The 20,919-nt window shown below is 44.9% G+C and overlaps 1 protein-coding gene and 1 long non-coding RNA gene across 4 annotated transcripts; one reads left to right on the top strand and one right to left on the bottom strand.

Annotated features, from left to right (window-relative positions):
• Positions 1-32: 32 nt before the first annotated feature.
• RAB14 (RAB14, member RAS oncogene family) lies at positions 33-16,019 on the bottom strand. Of its 2 annotated transcripts, XM_065035539.1 has the most exons (8): positions 15,717-16,019; positions 7,842-7,900; positions 6,458-6,511; positions 5,126-5,303; positions 4,055-4,121; positions 3,131-3,218; positions 2,796-2,826; positions 33-2,067 (listed from the first exon to the last, which is right to left on the bottom strand). In XM_065035539.1, the coding sequence occupies exons 2-8, from the start codon at positions 7,891-7,893 to the stop codon at positions 1,890-1,892; spliced, it is 648 nt and encodes a 215-aa protein (XP_064891611.1). In that variant the 5' UTR covers positions 7,894-7,900; positions 15,717-16,019; the 3' UTR covers positions 33-1,889. The 2 variants fall into 2 exon arrangements, with proteins under 2 accessions (XP_064891611.1, XP_064891612.1); XM_065035540.1 differs by lacking the exon at positions 6,458-6,511 and having other exon boundaries at positions 15,717-15,969.
• A 59-nt stretch (positions 16,020-16,078) lies between these two features.
• On the top strand, positions 16,079-20,907 carry LOC110354988 (uncharacterized). 2 transcript variants are annotated; one of them, XR_002407265.2, is made up of 3 exons: positions 16,088-16,321; positions 19,466-19,637; positions 19,708-20,907. It is a non-coding gene; the product is annotated as an uncharacterized LOC110354988 (long non-coding RNA). The 2 variants fall into 2 exon arrangements; XR_010467158.1 differs by having other exon boundaries at positions 16,079-16,321; positions 19,466-20,907.
• Positions 20,908-20,919: the final 12 nt, after the last annotated feature.

Genomic DNA, 20,919 nt, shown 5'->3' with positions numbered 1-20,919 from the left:
CTCTCCAGAACAAACAGCACAAGCCACTGCAGTTTATCTAGATACAGGTACTTTATTTACAAATATTTAGATTAATAGCATTGTTACATCAAATGAGGAGTACAGCAGTCCAAACAAACCCTTTCTGTGACAGAAACAAGGAGACCTACTGTGAGTTACTGGGAGTACAGGTATTGCACCTCAACAAGCTGTAGTCACTGGGCAGCGGCAGCAGCAGGTCCTGGTCCCTGGGCAAAGCCCTCGTGGTGCAACCTCGGTTTAAGCAGGATGCAGTAGCTGCAGATTTCAAACATACCCACCTACTTAAGAATATTAGTTTAAAAAAAAGGACTAACCAGACAAAACAAGGGGACAGTGCACAAGTTACCCAAATCCTATTGTCTGCACATTCCAGTTTTGGCTTTTATTTAACATTGACTGTACAATACTCTGGTACCACTGTTTACTTACAAGTCTGAACATGGTATAGTTTTAGTGTCTAGAGAGGGATTTTAAGACTACTTTGTATTTTCAACACTGCAGTTAAGACTCAAGTGGGACGTCTGACCGTGGTTAAGCACCTACCCCTGCTGTTTTCACCCCACAGTGATGGTTTAAGTGAAGCTTGGGGTGAGGTCCAGCAGCACCACACACACATTCCCGCCTGACACCACCACAACCCCCCGGTGGTTCAGTGACACCCAGACGTGCAACCACCACCCAAAGTGTCCCCTTCACACAACAGGCTGCGTCACCCATGAAGGGTGTACTTGAGGGCTTGATGAAAAAGCCCATCTCAAACCTTCACATGGGACTGTTAAAAAATACAACAGGAGTTAAAAATCCCTGGAGAGCACGCGCCTCGTTCGACTGTCCGGTTCAGCCTCCGACCATCCCACAAGGTATAAAAGCGCAAGAGGTGCAGGAGCACCAGCCTTTGTATACGGCACGAGGCAGGTGACGAAGCCCAATAACGCAAAACGCTCACCGAAGAGAGAAGCGGGTTAGCACACTGCTGATTGCACAGGACAGGTTAATCAAACGGCATCGGTCCAGCACGGTGCGAGATGAGACGGACCCTCCGCTAGTGTTAAATCCCGCAGCGGGACCAGCGTCCCCAGCGCAGCGGCCGCTCCGGGAGCGGAGCTGGTGTCAGTGAACCGCGGGCACGCGCGGCTCACACTGTACAACTGGGGCTTTCTCACATACTGTTCTAATGCCAGTAATCATTTTCTTCATTAAAATCATATACACAGGATGTATTTAACTGTTAGCTCAGTTCCTTCAAATTTTATACATATTTACGTTCTGTTAACAAATGTAAAGGATAAAAGTGGCGAAAAAATGATGTAAAGCTATGAGCACAAGAAGGAATGGATTGTTTCCCTGCGTAAGTTGTACGTCCTGCGCCAGCCCCCCCGACCCCACCACACACCACAGGGAATTCCTTCAACAAAAGCACAATGTTACAGAGCCCCTCGCTACCATCGGAAATCATTTCACAGCAAAAACTTATCCCGTACTACGGACAGCTCTAAACAGTCAGAGGGGGGAAGAAAGGCCAAAGAACCATAAAATTAAACCGTACAAGACAAAGCCCTGCGAAAGTGTAAAATCATGAGTCCAGCGTCAGTGCTCAGTTTCAATTATGTATCTGTGACACTATCACAAGGACAATCAAGGAAAAAAAAACTTCTAGATTTACCATGCAGGAGAGGTTTTATTACTCTACTTGCCTTTGATAACCTGATTACATCTAAAGTTGTTTAGCAGTTTAGTACTGTGTTAAACTTGTCTCAGAGTTTTAATTAAACCCAAGAAGATGTACAGAAGACAGGGAAGCAGCCAAAAGCGCCGCCTCCAGCAGACAGAGGTGAAAGGTCGGAAATGGAGCCGTGGAACAGAGGTCACTAGCAGCCGCAGCCTTCTCTCTGGGGCTGGGGTTCGCTGGTTAGCCGCCCCCCCTGCGGAGCTGAGGGTTTGTGCTGTACGCCCGACTCCGCGGCGTTCAGATCCAGGCTCCCGTCTTGGATGTTCTGGTAGATTTTCTTGGCGGCCTCCAGGAAGGCGTCCTCAACGTTCTCTCCGCTGGGAAGAGAGCGGCAGGAGTTACTCAGGGCACGGGGCAGCGAAGCAGCGGAGGCGGCTGCCCAGACGCGCTGCCCGGCTGGGACTGCCCACCAAGGCAAAGCGGTCACTGCCCCGTGCGCTTCCACACCAGAAGAACTTAAGACACACCAGTGTGATAACCCGTCCTTGGGACAGCCTTTGACACGGCAACTCGCTCCCTGGTCAGCAAACCCCTCAGGACTAGCCAGGAATACAAAACACGCAAAACCAAGAGTAGCAAAAATAAGCGAAGACATTGAGCTACACGCACAGAGCGGTTTTGAAAGAGGCTGAAATACAGGGGAGCTACCGTCGGTCCACCCGCGGTGCTGCGGCAGGGTCCCCGCTGCGCACAGCCATCCCCGCTCACCGCAGCCCCGGCCAACAGCTCCCAACAGCCCACAGAACACACCAACTGGGAACCGCGCTCACCCACACGCTCGACGCTCAAGTGACGTCTAAAAACCAAACTGGTTCATTGGAATTAATTCAAAAAGTCTTTGCCTCAAATGTAGTGAGGTCTAATTTCTAAGTCATCCTCAGGTCAAAGCTGGCAGGATTGGAACCGCTATAAATACCCTCCAAGAGAACTCAAAAGCCATGGTGTGGGGTTTTTTATCCAACCCTGTGGCTGTACTTAGTCACAAGCAACACATTCCCCTCAAACACATCACATCTGAATCATTGCTCTAGACAAAGTAACTTACGTTTTTGCACTTGCTTCAAGGAACAATAAACCTGTTCAGAAACAGAGGGTTAACAGTCAATGCACAATGCACTTCAAACAGCCACGTCAGCCACATTATCACCTTCAGATTACATGCAAGGCACTATTTTAGTACTAAACACTATTTTATGAAGGCATCAATACACAAGTTGATTTCTAGAACTAAGCGCAGTTAAGCCAGACTGAGGCACAGCAGAAGTCTGTATGTACAATTACATTACTTCGGAAGTGTAAGCTTGTAGCTATCAATGCTGAGGATGCATTTTAATGTAACTATCTTGTGGGAAATGTAACAGTTCAAGAGAAACAACACACCATTTTCTTCAGCAAATTGTTTGGCTTCTTCATATGTAACATCCCTCTGTGCTTCCAGATCTGCTTTGTTTCCTATGAGGATTATCACCTAGTTCAGAAGAAAGAAAATTAGTCTGGGAAAAAGCCCATTAGCTTTTTCACTACTACTCTCGTTATTAATAAGAGGCAAATAAAAAGGAAATAAGCAGAAAAGTTTAACTACAAAACCCATGCATCTTCAGAGCCCCCTCGGTAAAGCCGGGATCAGCATCTCCAGCCGTCCCCTTCCGATGCTTTAGGCTGTTCTCACGAGACGAGGTCCTACAAAGCAGCAGTTCTACTCTTTATTCACCAAAGTCGTATTCAGAACCACTTCTTGTATTTGCTTAATCATCTGCTAATCCAGCCAGAATCTTTAAGATCTCATTCATCACAGCAAGAGTCTTCCCATGGTGCTAAAGTATTTTAGGGGCCTTCAGAAAAGACTGCAAGACAACAGCTCTGTGCTCAGAGACACAGCCAAACCTCCCTCCCCACCCTCCAGAAGAGCCGGTCAGCTTTTGCTGGAAATCCAAGTTATTTTCCAGTCTAAGATGGGTCAGCGTTCACCTCATTACTACCACAAAACAAGAAGTAATGCCAAAAGTTAAGGTCTGGCCAGAGTTAATCACAATTTTGTCTCCCAGTGCTGAAAAAGGCCCCTGAAAGGTGAGCAGCACAACAAGACTTGACAAGACTTTACTGCGCTTGTGCTCCAGTTCCAGCACGGGGACAGAGTCACCGGTGTGATGCAAAATGGGGCCATCAGGACACCAGAGGTGAGTAGTTGAGAAAACAGCTTGTGAGCGAGAACAGCGCCACCACTGCAGACGCCTCGGCCTGCCCTTCCACCTCCTCCTCAGAGACAAGCGACCTCGCTTTCAAGCCAAATAAAGTCCAACTTACAGTATTTGGATTGGTGAGGTTCCTCGCATCTGTCAGCCAGCTGCTTAAGTGATTATACGTACTTCTTCTGCAAAAATCAAGCGAGTACAGTTTTAGCCATGGTAGTTTTTAAAATAAGTGCCAACAGCACAGTCACAGCCACTGAACACACTGACACCCGTCACCCCTGCTCCTCTCCCCAACCTCAAGAAATACAACACAGCAACATCTTCTTTATACTCAGCCCAAGGCTTCAACAAGTCAACTTCAAATCCTGAGCGCAATTCTTACACCACAGGTAGGAAGCCAGACCAGTTCACACCTCTAGTATGTGGTGGCTTTACTGTCTTGACAAGGATAATATTTCTATTGTTTCGTTTAGAACACATTAAAGGATTTCCTGTCAAATACAGAACACTGGACAGCACAACAGTTCAGTAACAAAAAGGATATAAGATTGATTGTGTGTGACTCAAGATTAAAGCAAACAGGACATATATAGGTAGGAAAAAGAAAAAAGAGAGGTGCTTAAAGAACATGAAGAACATCCGCAGAGGAAGCCTGGAGATATGCGAAAGCAAAGTATGTCAGGTTGCACATCTGATTGATTACTCCTTTAGCAGCATCTCTACATTTCTCAGCTCGTGCGCAGTCTCGTGTTGCCCCCAGCCAGACCCCCCAGCGCCCTGCTCTACCCACACACGTCTCCAGAGCCCAGGGCAGCAGAGGGACGGCCCCGCTGCTGAGCGGCCGTACCCGCTGCCTCCCAGGAGCGCAAGAACCCATGTACTGAGGAGGAGATTTTAAGGGCAAAGCCAGTTCTTTAAACAACTTTAACACAGGCAGTCAAGGCCTGGAACAGCAAAATCCTCAGTTTTCCGAGAAAAGCAGCTCACATAATTCCCCATGTTTCATTTTCAGCTCTTCAAATACTTGAAGTATTTAGACAAAGAAGCGTGATAAGCAACACACAACAGGATAACAAACCCACCCAGCCAGAGACAGAGCTCATTAAGTCTCAGTCAAGGGGACAGAGGAGGGCACGTAGAGGCTGAGCAAAGCACACGGAGCTGCCCCGTCACCCGCACCCACCTGGTGATGTCGTAGACCATGAGAGCTCCCGCTGCTCCTCTGTAGTAGCTTCGTGTGACAGCCCTGAATCTCTCTTGTCCCGCTGTATCCCAAATCTGTAGTTTAATTTTTTGGCCGCTAACTTCAATTATTCTTGTGCCAAATTCAACACCAATTGTGTGGGGACAGTCTGCCATAACTGTCATGAAAAACAAAAGCAAAGATGAAACCTTTCTAGGACGAGGTCTCCTGGCTACAAAGATTCGACTATTGCCAGTTTTCAGTTCTTTACTAGACTTTCAGTCTCTAAGAAAGCATTCTTCAGCTACAGTTGTTTCAGCCAGAGAATAGCACGGCTGTCCAAAAGGAAAACACCCGGTTCATAAGTAGCTATAAACACAGGAAATCAAAACCAAAACAGCATCTTTCTAGGTATAATAAACTCATATTTGAAAAAGACCATGTTAGTTTGCCATGTTAGTTTGTTCGGTTGTGCTGCTTTGGCTTAATGCTGACAGATTGAGAACAAGACACATCCTCAGCAAGACTTGGACCGTATGTGAAGTAGCTTTGAAACAATTGGCTGATACTGGAATTTAATTAAAAGCAACATTAAAAAATTCTATTTCTACTAGAAAACAAAACTGTAGCTCCTACCCACTTATTGCCACATCTGGAGCAGACACGGTAAAGACCAGCTTTATATAATAAATACTTATCCACTGAGCTTGAGCTCCATGGGAAGTTATGCAGATAATAGCTGCTGCAAACTCCAGTGCAACACAGTAAGAAGAATTGAAGGTAATTCTTAATTAGTCACGGTAGCATACATGAGAAATTGTTACAGTTAAGACAGATTGCAGCGAGACTTAAACCCCATCGAACAGGGCAGCCCAAGTGCCAGGAGTTACAGCGGCTGCAGGGAATGGCAGCGCTGCTTACGTCTGCAAACAGAGCCAAAGAGAAAGGAATACCTTCTTCTGCTTGAAGTGCTTAAAAGCACTAAAAAACTCCAGCTGCTTGTGTCCAAGCTACACCAATACTGAAACCATGCAACTTCCAGACAAGAAATTTCACTTTGTCACACATCAAAACGCCCTAGAACAGCTGTAAAAACAGACACGGTCTCCCCACTCATCACAGGTAGGACTGAAGCGGCAGTTTTGCCATTGCTACATCAACGTTTTGTTTCTACATCTGCAGGAGTCCAAAGAAAAATGTGACCAAGCACAATTCAAACCCATATAGATGGAGATGGACACCACATCAAGCTCATGCATGACAGAAGCAAAAAGGCAGGGAAGAGAGATGAAGCGTACCAGTTAGAATAAATACTGTAATTGAAATACTCACACTTCTTTTCTGTAAACTGATGAAGCAAACAGGACTTTCCTACACCCATGTCCCCTGTTACAGAAAGAACAGTTAAGGCTGACACCACATCATGGTTGCAACAAGCACATTTTCTTCATCCCACGCAGTAAGTGGTACAGGGACAGGCAGTCATTCCTTTCTCAGGTCTAATGGGCAACATTCTATACCTGACTACAGCCTTTAAATTTAGCAACTTTTGTACTACAGTTTGGGTAACAGGCACGGGGTTGCAAGCAAGGGTGGAGCGGAAAACTCCAAAGAGGAGTTAATCTGTGTTACTGATTTTACAACTGTATTTCACAAGGTTATGAGAAGCAGACCTGTAAGAAAGTGAAATGTAAAATACACCTTTAGAGTGTTTGCCCTGGTCCTGTCTTACTTGCAATAAGGGGTAAGGACACCAAACCCACTGACAACCAACCAGAACATGCTAAGAAATTGCTTCACTTCCACTGATCCACTTACACAATGCCAATAGTGAGAAACAGCAAGATCTTTTAGGAACCAGCTTTTCCACAAGCCGAGGCTGTCACAGCAGCCTGACTTACAAACCATTACAATAAGATTGCAGATCACTTACACCTACACAAGATCATTAAGAATTAAACAACTAACAGCAAGACCAGTTCTTCCAGGAGAGTAATAAATGCAATCAAGTCCCTGACTCTAAACAGCCAAGGAAGCTGCAGGTAAAAGCAACATCTAAACACAAAATTATAGCCTGACAGAGGTTTATAAGCACGTCTAAAGCAATGGATTCCAATTATTCAACATAGATTCTAAAATCTTTGAGACTAATGATGCAGAGGCTGTCAAAGCACTATGTAGCAAAACTGAATTAACACAACATCCCAGTTGTGGCGATTCCATTAACGGTTTTCCCATTTCCAATGGATTTTGCAATTTCTCTAATATGAACTTGACTTAGGGAGAAAGGGACCACATAGATGTTTTTAGAACGCCCTTTTTTTCCTAGTGCTATGCAGAGGGCTAAATACTGTGGTTGTACCAGGAAAGATGACACACATACTTCAGTATTGTTGAACAAGAACAGTCATTTTCAACAGTAACTCATCGATATAGTGAACTCAGCACAGGCCCTGGTACTCGCCCTCGCTCCCAGTTCACTCGCCACGGATCACACAGCTCCAATTCTGTCGGCACAAAAGGCATTTGCCTTTATATTGTCAGCTGCTAAAGATTTAGAGCAAGTGTGGAGCTGTGCAAGGGACTGAGGCTGGACACAGAACTCCCCAGAGAATCCCCAGTATGGAGCAAGCAGCACCCAGGGCAGCCCCTGGTTTGGAGGGGCTGTCATGCACACACACATCACCACAAACAGGTACGTGTCCCGTGTACTTACCAATAATGATGTACTTAAAGATGTAGGAATAGTTGTAAGGTGCGGTTGCCATTGTGGCACTAAAACAAAAAACAGAACATATCAGAACCGCTGCTTGGTCACCAAACTCAACCCAATTAATCCAATTTAATTCCTACAAGCAAACAAACCCCGTTTCCCCTTCCTCATCCCCCAGCTACCCTTTCGTTCACAGCTGAGATTTCTCTGTGCTTCCCCACAGTCACTGAATTTGTGCCAGAGACACTGAACAAAACTCTCACATCATTTGCTCTGAACCCATCAGTAAGGCTTCTTAGTAGAAACATGCTCTGCGTAGCATTGATACTCATTCAATCTTATCCAGAAAGACTTAAAGCTGTTGAAACTTCCAGTAGCTTTGTACAGAGTCACAGAGTGGACCAGCATTCACAAACCAAACAGCTGATACGTAACTGAAAATAAAAATCTGAAGAGGTTTAACAAAACCAGCAGTTTGGAACCTCACACTTCTGAGACTTGCAACAGCAACAAAGGAAACAGTGCAGCTTGCATCAAACCGCTAAGAATTACCTAAAAAAATGCTGTAGTAGCATCAACGGGGGTCTGGACTGCTACATGTCCACATCAGGAAAGTGGTACAAGCCACAAATCAGATGTTCAGGAAGTTAGTTAACATCCCGGTGGCTTTGTCAGCATAGCAGCATTACAGTAAGGCTTCACCGTTTCTCTTTTTGAAGTCATGGTAAAAATCAGATTGGGGTAGGTACTTCTAATATTGCAGAGTTTTCCTAAGCTTTCCTAGATGTAGGAATTGGAACTGGGTTCAGCTGTGTAAGCCTGCAAGGAGTACTAGCTAACTAATATAACACATCAGTTAACAAGGATTACACATCTATGCCGGCCAGATATTGCCAGTTAACATCAAGAACGGAAAAAGCCTGCTTTTGTCCCAAGTCTTCCGTTACATTAGATATAATGTCATCAGATAAGCAAATGGAAAATTGGTCCTAGGAATTCACCATTTCCTTTCCTGCTCCTACATGGCAGCCAGCCAGCCATTAGAAAAACATGGGACTTCTCACAAAGAACACCACTTTAGCCTAGGAAGATTTTCATCCAGTCATGTGTCATCCACATGACGAACTAAACCAGTACTGTACAGATAAAAATGCAAGAAAGCTGACAAGTCTGTAACTTTTTCAAAAGCAAGTGTTGTTTCCTTAACCGCAATTAGTCCTTAAGAGTGAACTGTAGTCATAAGAAGAAGGTGACACAACAAATCCCATTCACAGTGTAGAGCCAACAGCCTCCGCTTTACACGGCCGAGGTCTAAAGCAAACACTCTTATCTAGACCTTGGAGGGGAACGGCTCCAGCAGGCAGTGATGGAGGGTTTACCACGTGCCAGTCGCTGCTGTGCACCTCGCCTCTCCTTCACGCGTGGCTTGTGATGTGCAAACTCAAGTCCTTCTGTCCCAAGCAGTATGCAAAACATCTACGCTAAGTCCTATATATACACACACACACACTGTTCTATTAAACAAAGTTTAATCCAAGATAGTAAACAAAAACTTTTGGACAGTAATTCTTGGATGTGTTGGCAAGACAGAATTCCACACTAAGTGCTGCACGGGTTCCAAGAACGATAATTTCAATCAATAAAATCTGAGAGGGAACTCTTCCACCGTAGCAGAGGGAAATCTCTTGCAGCCGTCACACACCACCTGCGGCTCTTCAGTCTCTGGCAAATAACGGCTCAGTGGCCAGACCGCTTACCGCTGTAAGAATTTATATCCACGATTGGAAATGTGCTGCCCCTTACCAAGCCAGCAACTTTACTGCCTTATTTCCTTTAAGTGGAAGATTCCAGAGCTGTAGTATCAGCTTCAACACGTGCACGGATTATTTTCATTCAACGCCAGCAAACAAAGACAAGTAACTGCTCCATATAGAGTTCGAAATTAATGTGTCACTGTGGAAACATCCAATACTTCCAATTTTCTGAACACATTTCCATGCATTATGTTGTTCCTCTTTTCCAGTGCATCCCAATAGCAGTAACGTTCAAACTGAGCATCTTCTGATCCGATCCACTTCTTCTTAGAGGACACTTGCCACTTGCTTTCCCAGCTGGAGGACCGTGTTCACCACTCAACACAGTTTGATAGCTGGCAAGGTTAAACTGGAGGAGTATGAGGTACTTAAGTGTAAAAAACAAAAGCTTGGAAAGGTCAATTCATACACAAATACTTCAGGAGAATAGCATAACTGCACTATCTTCCACAGAAAACAGGTGGGTGCTACAGCCACAGTAAAGCCACACCAACAGCACTAATATGCATCTACTTTGAAAGATCTAAGGTGCATTCTGGGGATGGCAGGATCTAGTAACTTAGACTGTTTTTAAAAAAATTCAACATTGTAAGCTCCGAGATAGGGAAGCACTCCCGTGGCTCTGAAAGTTGTCCTGCAGAAAGCCAGGGGGGCCCTCTCCCTTCACACCACCAGCTGCCTAAGGAATGCTATTAATTAGTACTCACACTCACAGAAGTCTCACATTTCTGAGCACATGACTTTACAACACTGCTGCATCTAACAAGTGAGGGGAACATGTCCTGCTATCCAGACTCGTAAGCGGCATCACTGGAAGGTGGAGGAAGACTACTTTAAAAAAAGACAAAGTAGGAACTCTGTACAGGCTATATCACAAACTGAATTTGAAGTCAGTCTCTAAGCTAAAGTCTTTACTGCTAAATATATATCTGTTTATTCGACAGACCTTTTGCTTGCTAAGATGTCACTTTTCATTATACTCTTTAACTAGAGAAGTCTAACTATGCTGTTTTGATAGAAAAGAAACTGTCACTGCTTTGCAACATATGCATCAAAACCAGCTCCCGCTTCAAAGTGAGAGTTAGAAAACCAAATATCTGAGCCTGACAACATCATCTGTTAAGAAATGGGTGGGAAGGGAGGACTAACTTCAAGCCACATCTCACTGTTAAAACTTACAGTGACATTAGGCCCTTAAAGCAGGCGTGAGACACTCCACAGGGCACAGCCTGAAGAAACAGATTATTAACAGCAACACCAATGGAGAAACTGCCCCATACGATGAGTCTAGACCTCTTCTCAAGTTCCAGAGAGTTCCTGAAGAAGTTACTGTGTCTGACAGACATATACACTGAAAGCTTGCAGAAACACAGATATTAAGTTAAACACTGAAAAAAATAAAGCCGCACTTTGGTATTACATTTATTCCAAGGGTCATGTTACAGAAAAGATTCTGAAATACTCCAAATTATTACTAAAGGTCAGGAATATTTTCTGGAGAACAGATGACTTCTTAAATTAAAAAATTACCAACGAAATAACAAACCTTTAAACATTCAGATAAAGACAAGCAGGGATCCAAACTGTACTGGGATCTTGGAATAAAACCGATATTCCAGAAGTGCTCTGTGCTGAAGGGGAAAAATAAATGCAAACTCAACACAGAAGCCATATTGAGATTTCAGCCTTAGAAAACTTACATCTCAGCATTTACTTCAGCTGAAAGAAGGAAGTCTAGACAGGAATAGCACACAAGATTCAGCAAATGCAAAACTATGAGCTACATGTTAGCGCAAGGGGTTAATATATGTTGACAACATCAGCCATCTGTAGGATGTGGAGTTCTACCTCCACTTCACAGCTCTCTGCTCCTGACACATTAATCTTCATAATCCCAGTATTGGGGAGTGGGACTTTGCTCTTGGGAGAACAGGGAGGCCAGAACTGCAGCACTGAGAAAGTTGCACACAGGTACATGCAACTTACCTCCAGCCACTGCTGCCATTAGACAGTAGGACATCCAAGTTAACCAACCATGAATTTACTGTTAAATAAAGTGAAAGCAGCTTAGTCTGGAACTTGGTCGACCTGCCATCCTTCTTCCGGGAAAGTCTGCCAACTTGGAACAAGTCTGGGCTGCCCTGTCAGAGGTAACACAGCCCCAGAGTTCAGAGCATTATTTCAGGATGGCAACTAAGCAGAGGATCATACTTCATTATATGCAGATTTCTACTAGTTTCAAAGCCTGCACAATCAATTTCTGTACTACACTTAGGACTAGAACTGTTACAGTAAACAGTGTCCCCACAATCCATATTCCATGTAGCAACTTCTTTAGAGGCCTTTTTTTATTAAGAGTTAGAGATAACCCTAATGGGATCCTAGTGGCACCTACATTTCCTCCTCTCATCACCAAGCACTACACAGGGATTCTGACATCCCACTGGAGCTTTGAGTATCAGCACACATCTGTACAAACCGAGATAGGGTTGTTCCAGGCACACTGCCGTAACATTCTTTATCAGAACAACAACTGTAAATGTCACATCCCTACAAGCTTTCGCGAGACGCATGCAGTTCCTTCTAGCTCAACTCAAGGACATCATGAATTTTAACTCCTCACTGGATATCATTTGCATTGAATAGTTTCCCAGCCTCACGCTCAGCATAAGCAGGTATGCTGGTAGAAGAGACTAGAACTTGCCTGCACAGGTTTTATTAGACCCTGCAGTGGTTAATACCACCAAGTGGCCAACCCACCTCTGCAGATAGCTACCAGCTCCAAACTCAGGACTGCCTAATTAGCACAGGTTCTCCTCAAAAACATACCACTCTGCAGCCAGAGGACCATGGCTTAGTTAGACTGGAGCAAGATGCATTTGGAACCTCATCTGCCATCCAAGTGTTCTTTGGGCCATTCCTCAAGGATATGCAACAGGCAAGGGCCTCACAGTTGAAGTCCAGCTCCCTTTTATAAAAGGCAGTATCATCTCATTCCTTGCATAAACTGAAACATCTTTCCAAGAGCTGTCAGTTTTTTCGTTTGGAAGAAAATATTAATTGTGTACAAGGGGAACTGTACACAAGCAATAACTACTATTATTTAGAACAGCTTCTAAATATCGACACAAAATAAATAGGTAGTTACCCTCTTTCCCAGGGCATCATCTTCCTTCTCTTCCCTGCATATTTACTTAGATATTAATCAACAGTGAACACTGAGAAGAGATAAATAAGGAGGGGAAGAACTGGAGAGAGGTAGAATTGTTTCTATCTGTAATTGCACTATTCCCCTAATGAAGACTTTTGTCAAGCACACAAAACACCACAGTCTAAATGGTACCTTACTTTAGAAGGCTGCTAGAAATACCATCTGCAACTGCTTCAGTTGTGGCCTTCTGTAAAAACCACACCATGCCAGAAGGTGATAACAGTTTTGTTATCAATTAATATACCCAAGTGGTAATTTCCCTCAAGTCTGTTATCCATACCAAGCTATGATGTCTATTACAGTTAAATTTCACTGTAGTTCTATGACTTACACACACCAAGTACACTAAATATATAAACATCTCACCCTCTATAAGACTGTGGTCCCACAGCCTCCCTGGTTTATTTGGTTTGTCTGTGAACAGTCTTTTGTTGAGACCCATCCTGAGGTGTCTCCTGAGCAGTCGGTTACCAGCCCAGCACTCTCTCCTTCACATCTGACAACATGACCTGTTGCTGCCCAGTTCCCCACTCCCCCTCCAGCCTTCCCCACTTGGATTTCATTAAAGCATCTGATTAGCACACGATGGTAAATTTGGCAGAACTGATCTCTGATCAGACAGCAACCCAGCAAGCTCCTTATGATCCGCTGCTGAAGCTCACTTTGCATTTCCTTGTCCACTTATTCGTCCTCTGAAGGCACACAAGGCCTGCATGCCACTGGGCTCAGACTAACAAGGCTCAGCTGTGCAGAGCCCTGTTTCAAGCTGCTCTTGAAAAAATGCATTTGCTGTACACTTTGACCATGTAAAACACCTTCACTCAGGCTGAGATCTAGTATTTCAAAAGACTTCACAGGCCTTCACTTCTCTTCCTAGATGAGAACTTTGACTTCATCTATTTTTAAATCAAGCCTGGATCATATTATCTTCACCCAGTCGCACACATGTTGCGCGCGTTATCCCTTCGATGGTTTCACATCCTGCTCCATCAAGTTCCTCCATTTTGTTTCCTAAACTTCCTGCATTTCCAGGCACACCCCTCGTCTCTCACCAACCCCACCCTGCGCCAAACACCCGTACCTGCCCTCAGCACTCACAGCTCCAGCGGCCGTTCTCTCAGCCATAGTTCTTCATCTGTTGGCGTATCCTCATTTATCCTATTGTCCTCTTCCTATAGAAGAGTTTAACCAGTGGCACATCTGTGTTCATTGCAGGAAAACCAAGCTCCCGAGACACCAGATTAGTTTAGGGGCAGTATATACAGAAACCAGAAGAGTTTTTTTGTCAGCCTATCAAACCAGAACATGTGACTGTCTGGAGTCATCACCTTGGAAAACAAAGAGTCACAACCACACTTTAGAACAAAATAAAGTAAGGTCTACCTCCTCTGTTGTAAAAAGATGGAGCAAAATGAGAAACAATCATAAGCAGGTTCCAGCAGATGCACAGGAGTAAGCAAGTAATTTTAAAAGATCAATTTACATTTTAAATCTAGGTATCTCCAGTATAACAGGTTTGGTTTCAAACTGCTGTCCTTCACAAGAGCTTTTTATTAATATGTATATATATTCGTAAAATGGAAAAAGAAAATAGGAGCTGCTTCTTTCCACTCAGATTTATGACATTTTCAAACCCCTACAAGAGAGCTAGTAATTTCCTTTTTAATCCATATTAAACTGTGATTATTAGTTATTAAGTCCCCCAGGGCTGATATTTTCTTCCCATTCCCGAGCAGTGTCCAAGCACCAGTGGCTCCCCATCCAAACCACGACAGATACGAATCCCAAACCCAGGGCATCCCACACAATAACATCTGGCTGCTGGACAAGTTACACTTCTGACTTGGGGTTTGAAATTATGTAGGATATAGACAACCTGAGCAGATCTTGTTCACAATGGGGCACTTTTACCTCTGTGAATATATATCATTCAACATAGATCCACTCTGTTTCAGAGGCCGAGAAAGCAAAGTCCACATCAAGTAACCTCCAGAGCAACAGAACCATCTGCCAGAGAGACCCCAATGCACACAGACACCTTTTCCTGGCTTTACAGCAAGGATAATTCAGTACAGCTTTAAGTCAAGACACAGCTATCCACAGATGTCAGAGAAACCTTAAGAGTTTACTGCAAACAGGCAACAGACAACTAGGGGAAAGAGCAGGACTTCATTCTTCTGTCTAGCCTGAATAACCACTGACAAAACAGAGAACAAGTCTATAATATTTTTGTTGCTTTCCCGACTAGGAAGTGCCTCCATCCTCCTAAGAGCTGTTTTTCAGTCCAAGTTCATGACAGCACAGGTCAACTTCAGAATCCACAGCACAGACAACGCTGCACATGGAACACATACACAGCGTAACACACGCATACAGGAAACACCCTACGTGCAACTGCAACAATTAATACGGGATATATATACATATATATATATATGACATGAGCACAAGCACTGGATGGTGGCGAGTTCCACACGGGTGTGTGGTGCAGGGGCGGAACGGGAGGCGGTGGCGACAACCAGCGCAGCAGCGGCCCCGCTCCTGCCCGGCAGCCTCGCCCCCCTCGGCCCTGCCGCACCAGAGGCCCCGGCCCCTTCCAGCCGCCGCCGGAGCCGCGGAGGCCGGGCCGAGGCCGGGCCCAGCCCGCACCACCCACCGCCAGGAGTGCGGCCCCAACCAGGCCCCGGCTCCGGGCGGCAGCAGGAGGAAGTGTCGCCCCCCGGGCCCAAGGGGCGGACGGGCCTGTGTCCGCGCCCGCCGGCGAGGCGATCCCGCCGCCGCCGGGCAGCGGCGCGGGGCCTGGTGCTGCAGGCCCGGCCGAGCGGGGGCCGCCCCTCCCCGGCTCCGCCGTACCTGGGCTCGGGGAGCGGGTGGCTGTGCAGCGTGGCTCTGTCGGCGGCAGCCCGGTCCCCCCTGCGGGCACTGCAGCGCTCTGCTTCGGGCTGGGCGACGGCCGGGCCGGTGTCCGCCTGTCCCCGCTGCTCCCTCAGGCTCGGCTCCGCTGGCTCCACTGCGCCCCCATCACCCCCCTCAGCCAAGATGGCGGCGCCCCTCGCACGGGGTTTCCCCGCCCACTCTCGACGGGCGCCGCGGCTGCACAAAGGTGGGCGCGAGAGTCTACGCCGGAACCAATGGCGGAGGCCACGCGCCGGCGCCGCCCCGCCCTCCACGCCGGCGTGCGGGGCGGGGCCGCGCGGGCGGGGCGGGCAAGCGGCGGGGCGGGCGCGTGCCCCCTCAGGCGGCGCCTCCTCGGCGGGTGCTGGCGCGTCAGGGCGGCCCGGGGCGGGGACACCGGGAGCGATCGCCATAGCGCTGAGGGAAATGCCGGATCGCCAGCTCTCCGTGGTGGAAAAGTGAGTGATCCTGCCTGGAAACTGCAGCCCGCCAGAAAATCCTCCCGCTCCTTGGCCTTCCGTGTTCCCGCCTCGTTAGTCACCACTGTAGCTGCCTCAGAATCGGTACAATTATCTTCCAATTTCTACTTTTAGATAATCTCTAGAACCGAGAACACGAATGTGTAAATACAAAGTATTACTAAGTACAAATACAAAGACTCCAAGGTATTTGACACACTGTCTAGAAGGATTACCCCCGTGTTTGCTGTCCTGCCTCAGAACCCCTACAAACGCGGCTCCTTCACGGATTCCCTGCCTTTCCTACCCAACAAACTCACCGGATCCTCAGCTCAACATCCAAACTTCCCTCACACAAATACAGAAATTGCAGAAACAGTTAATAAGTCCAGACATTCAAAATCTAAACCCCTGGTATTCCAGATTAATATTCAGATTTTCAGCTTTACATTGTATTTAACCCAAACTCCCTTGAGATAGTTTTTTGCTTTGGTTTGGGATTTTTTTTTGAAAGCTGTAGGGCCTGCAGACCTGTTAAAGGTGTTTCCGTCTCCATGTGAAGAGCAATGCCCAGCAGAGCTGCCAGAGGGCAGCCACACGGCATCTCCAGCGGGTGATTTATGCTCTGGAGAAGGAACAAGATGCTTCGTCAGCTTCAGTGCCGCAAAAGCAAAGAGCTTCAATTAAAGCAAGTGCAGGGATTCTACTTATTTTAGAACTGAGAGCTGATTAGGGCTTAAGTGTGACTGAAAAGAGCTAATAGTTCTTCCTGCCCAAATACATATTAGACATTGAGCCTAAATTATGTAATTTCCTCTCCTAACAGAGTGCTAGAGGCCAACAAGGGTTTCATTTTGGTCCCGCATGTTATAGAAAGCATCACATTCTGTCGTGTGTCAGTGTCCAAGACTCAAAGCACTCCTTCCCATATGGCAGCATGCCGCTAATATTAACGTTCCTGTGGAAACCTCTTTCCAGATTGGGCATTTTCCATCTCCATTAGCATGACATTATTAATTCCATTTTCTCAGCGTAGCAATGGCCCGGGAATCCTCTGCTTTCTGCCGTGACTGCTTCCCATTAATCACCCACTGCCTGATTATTACTCAACCCCTACCAGGGAGGCACTGGATGCTCCACATCACCCAGGCAGAAGCCTCTGACACAGGGTGAAAAGAACAGATGAAAAACCTTTTTCTTTTATACATCTACATAATAACTAAATAAATCTCTGAATAACAAAAAACACAAGGACCCAGTAGAAAGATAAAATCTAGCAATCTACTACAGTTGTACAACTACTGCCTGTTGAGTCCCAACTTCTAAACAGCTAATGCCGCACAGCAGAACCGGTTTAAAGATTTGTGATGCCTTATATGGAATGACTTTTACTAGAAAAATAGGTCAAACCGAATCAGTAAGAATGATTTCCACAAGAGGGAGTCTTTAAATGGAAAATGATCTGACTATTTTGACCCAGTTACAGTCTAGTTTACTGTCTTTAAAATATACATTTCCTTCAAGCACTTGGTATTTCCCCAACTATTATTAACACAGACACTGTAACATTTGCTTAACAGGCGTTAACATTCAAAATTGTGAAAATATCACACAAAAATCCAGGGGTGCTTTTCTCTTTGTGGTTCAGGCCTGGTTAAGTGAGTCAAACGGGTTTAGCTTCCCTGTTTTTACAGGACGGAACCAATGCCAAGTGATCATCACCGTTCTGCGATGCCCTGGAAAGGCCTTTGCAGCCTGCAAATGGTGTCAGCAGCCAACTTGAGTTAATCTGAAACTCATATTTCTGTGATCTACTCAAACATATTTTACATAAAACTGTCTTCATCTGTCAGATGAGGTAAAAGGCAATACGGATTTGCTTTAAAGGTTCTGGTTTTGAATAATTTTGTATGCTTTTATCAAACATTCCTATAAAGTGCACAAAAAACATGAGCCAGCCAGAAGCTGGAGTAATGGCATCTATATTTCTTGTTTGATTCTTTTATTCTTGCAAACACTTGAAAGCCTGCAGCAGTTTTTCAACAACAGTTATTGAGAAAAGGCTGACTTCAACCTATTCATTCTGAACATCTGGACGGAACCTAACAACAGTAATTAAAACCCACTAAATTGGTAACAATACCAAACTGCTAGAGATGGAATCCTGCCCCTTGTCCCACCCTTCTTTGTGGATTTCTGCTGGGTCAATGCAGCCTGCTCTTGAAAAGCCTTTTCTACGTGTCTCTTTCTGAAGTCTCTGTGAAGAGAGAACAGCATCCAACTTTTCTGGTCACATGAGAATTGCTCTGGGATCTCTCTTTTACCACAAACCTCAGGAAAAGTAAAGACTCAGAGGTAATAGAGTTGATAGAAGGTTTGAGGATTCTGTTCTTTTCAAATAAATTACATACAATAATCTATAATATCTGCTTCCTTGTTTTAGAACGCATCCTTGTAAAATATTTTAAAAATAATGATTAAATTAACCATCACAACATTCGTATGAAGGGAAGCATTTGAATCCCCATGCTACAAATACAAGGACTGAATATGAATGTGATTGTGGGCCCGGCCCTAGGACACAAATACACAAAAAGACAGAAATAGGAGCCGGTTTTCTGAGTCCTGAGTCCCTGTTCAAACCACGGCTACGCTCCCACTTTGGGGGAGCCGTTGCTTTACAGAAATCACTGTATCTCAGTCCATCTTTAGTTTCCTTATTAAAACAGATTTTCACCAAAAATATTAAAAAAAAATCATAAACATCTATAGCACTATTCACACAAGAAGCTTGAGAAACTTCATTATAAAGATCTTGTCATGCCCCTGTGAAGTGGTTCATTTTCTCAGTTACTTCATGGATCTACAGACGTGCAATTCCTGCGCACGCGCGGACAGACAGCAAGGCTCTGGTAAACCAGCTGGCATTTGTCTTTCCATTGCAACCCAGAAATTTTCACACACACATCAGCATCTGAAAATATGAAGAGGTGACGGAACCACAGAAATGCAGAAAACAACATCAAACCCCACGTTTGCAATCACTGAGGAAGCCGCCCTTCCACCTCCTGTGCGCAGGGAAAGCTGAGGCAACGCTGCACATAGCACACATGCTCCGCAACCGGGAGTAAAAGCAAATGGCAAACAATTAGTCACCAGTTCCTTATTTGCAGTCACAACAGCTGCTGTGAAGTTGTAATGCGGGTTCCCAATATTGCTATTGCTAACACAAGTTTGCTTATCCTACAGGAAATGGGACTTTGTACAGCGCAGCAGAAACCTGGTGATAGTAGAACTGATCCACTGCAAAGCAGCAATTAGCAACACTCAGGAAAATCCGTTACCCAACAGCAACCGTGACCAGACTGTCACCATTTAAACTGTCACATCACAGAGTCAGTCAAATGGAACTTAAAGTAAGGTATGTCTGTACGGTCTTGGTTTGTCTGTCTTCTTCATCTGAAACCCAACTTCTTTTTTCTTTGTTCAAGTTTATGTAGGCAAACACAGAAAGAAGAAGCATGAGGACATTTCAGGAACTATTTTGAAACAGACTTCTGTGAGAAATGGTCACATAACACTGGATTGGTCTGAAGTGACTAATTGCTCTTTTGTATTTTAAATTGCCAGGTTCTCCTTTCGTGTCTTACCATTTCAGTTTTGTGGTATCTGTAGAAATGGCTTTGTGGCCAATTGGTTTTTTAGTTCCTTCTTTATCTTTTTCTTAAGTTCCTTCATCTGTTGTAAAATAGGTAGCCCAAGATCATGTTTTCACTGGCACTTATACAATCTCAAAACTTCAGGTTCAACTTATTATTAATATAAGAAAGTTTGTTCCAACAGTAACTCTGGTGTCAGTAGGCACAGTCCAGCTGGGCTCTCTCTGCTATGTTCCGTCTCCCTGAAGGTGGGGGATGGCCGAACAAACCGAACACCCCTGCCTGCCTCTCAGCAATCACTTCTGGGCACAGCCTTCAATGACATACAGAGACGGCTCCAGTTGTCAGGGTCAGCGCTCAGCAGGACTCCTCTTACCCTGGCCAAAGATAAAGCTGAGCTGCATTGGCTTTATTGGACTTATTCTGGAGATCACACTTGAACTCTGCTGTCCGATTCACTTCTTTAGCTTAATCCTCTACACTGCGTTCAAGCTTGTATGTGTCATGTAGCGAGTAGCTTATATCTTAGCACCAAAAAGAAATTGTTACAGCAATAGAACTCTGCAAAATACCCACACCAGCCTTTCAAAGACATGCAAGTTGTGTGGTTTTCCTGGTTGATATGACAACACACCATAGACCAAATCTTAAAAGTGGTGAAAGAATGTGTGAGTCAATCATCTTGCACAAAACAAGAAAAGAACATGAATAATGTTCATGAATAGAACAAGAATAATGATTTATATTAAACATATTTGTCTGACAGTTAAATATTTTTTTTGTTTTGCTGTGTAGTGATTATGAGTGCAATTCATATCATGCATTATAATGTGTTTACCTTTGCTTGATACGAACATGATGCAGTACATCAAGTCAATAATTTATGAAAACAGAATCCATTTTGTAACCGTGTTAATACCTCTTTGTAATGTGTGTTCCTGGTTTAATGAAAGTCTTACTAGTGCCCTGGCTATGCACAGTTCTACCAGATGGCAGAATAAAAGCAGCAGATAGTTTCTAGCCTTTCTAAAATATTCTGTAAAA

The sequence above is a fragment of the Columba livia genome, chromosome 19 (genome assembly GCF_036013475.1).
Source record: "Columba livia isolate bColLiv1 breed racing homer chromosome 19, bColLiv1.pat.W.v2, whole genome shotgun sequence".
In the NCBI taxonomy this organism is placed as follows: Eukaryota; Metazoa; Chordata; class Aves; order Columbiformes; family Columbidae; genus Columba; species Columba livia.
This window is presented reverse-complemented; position numbering and strand designations above follow the sequence as displayed.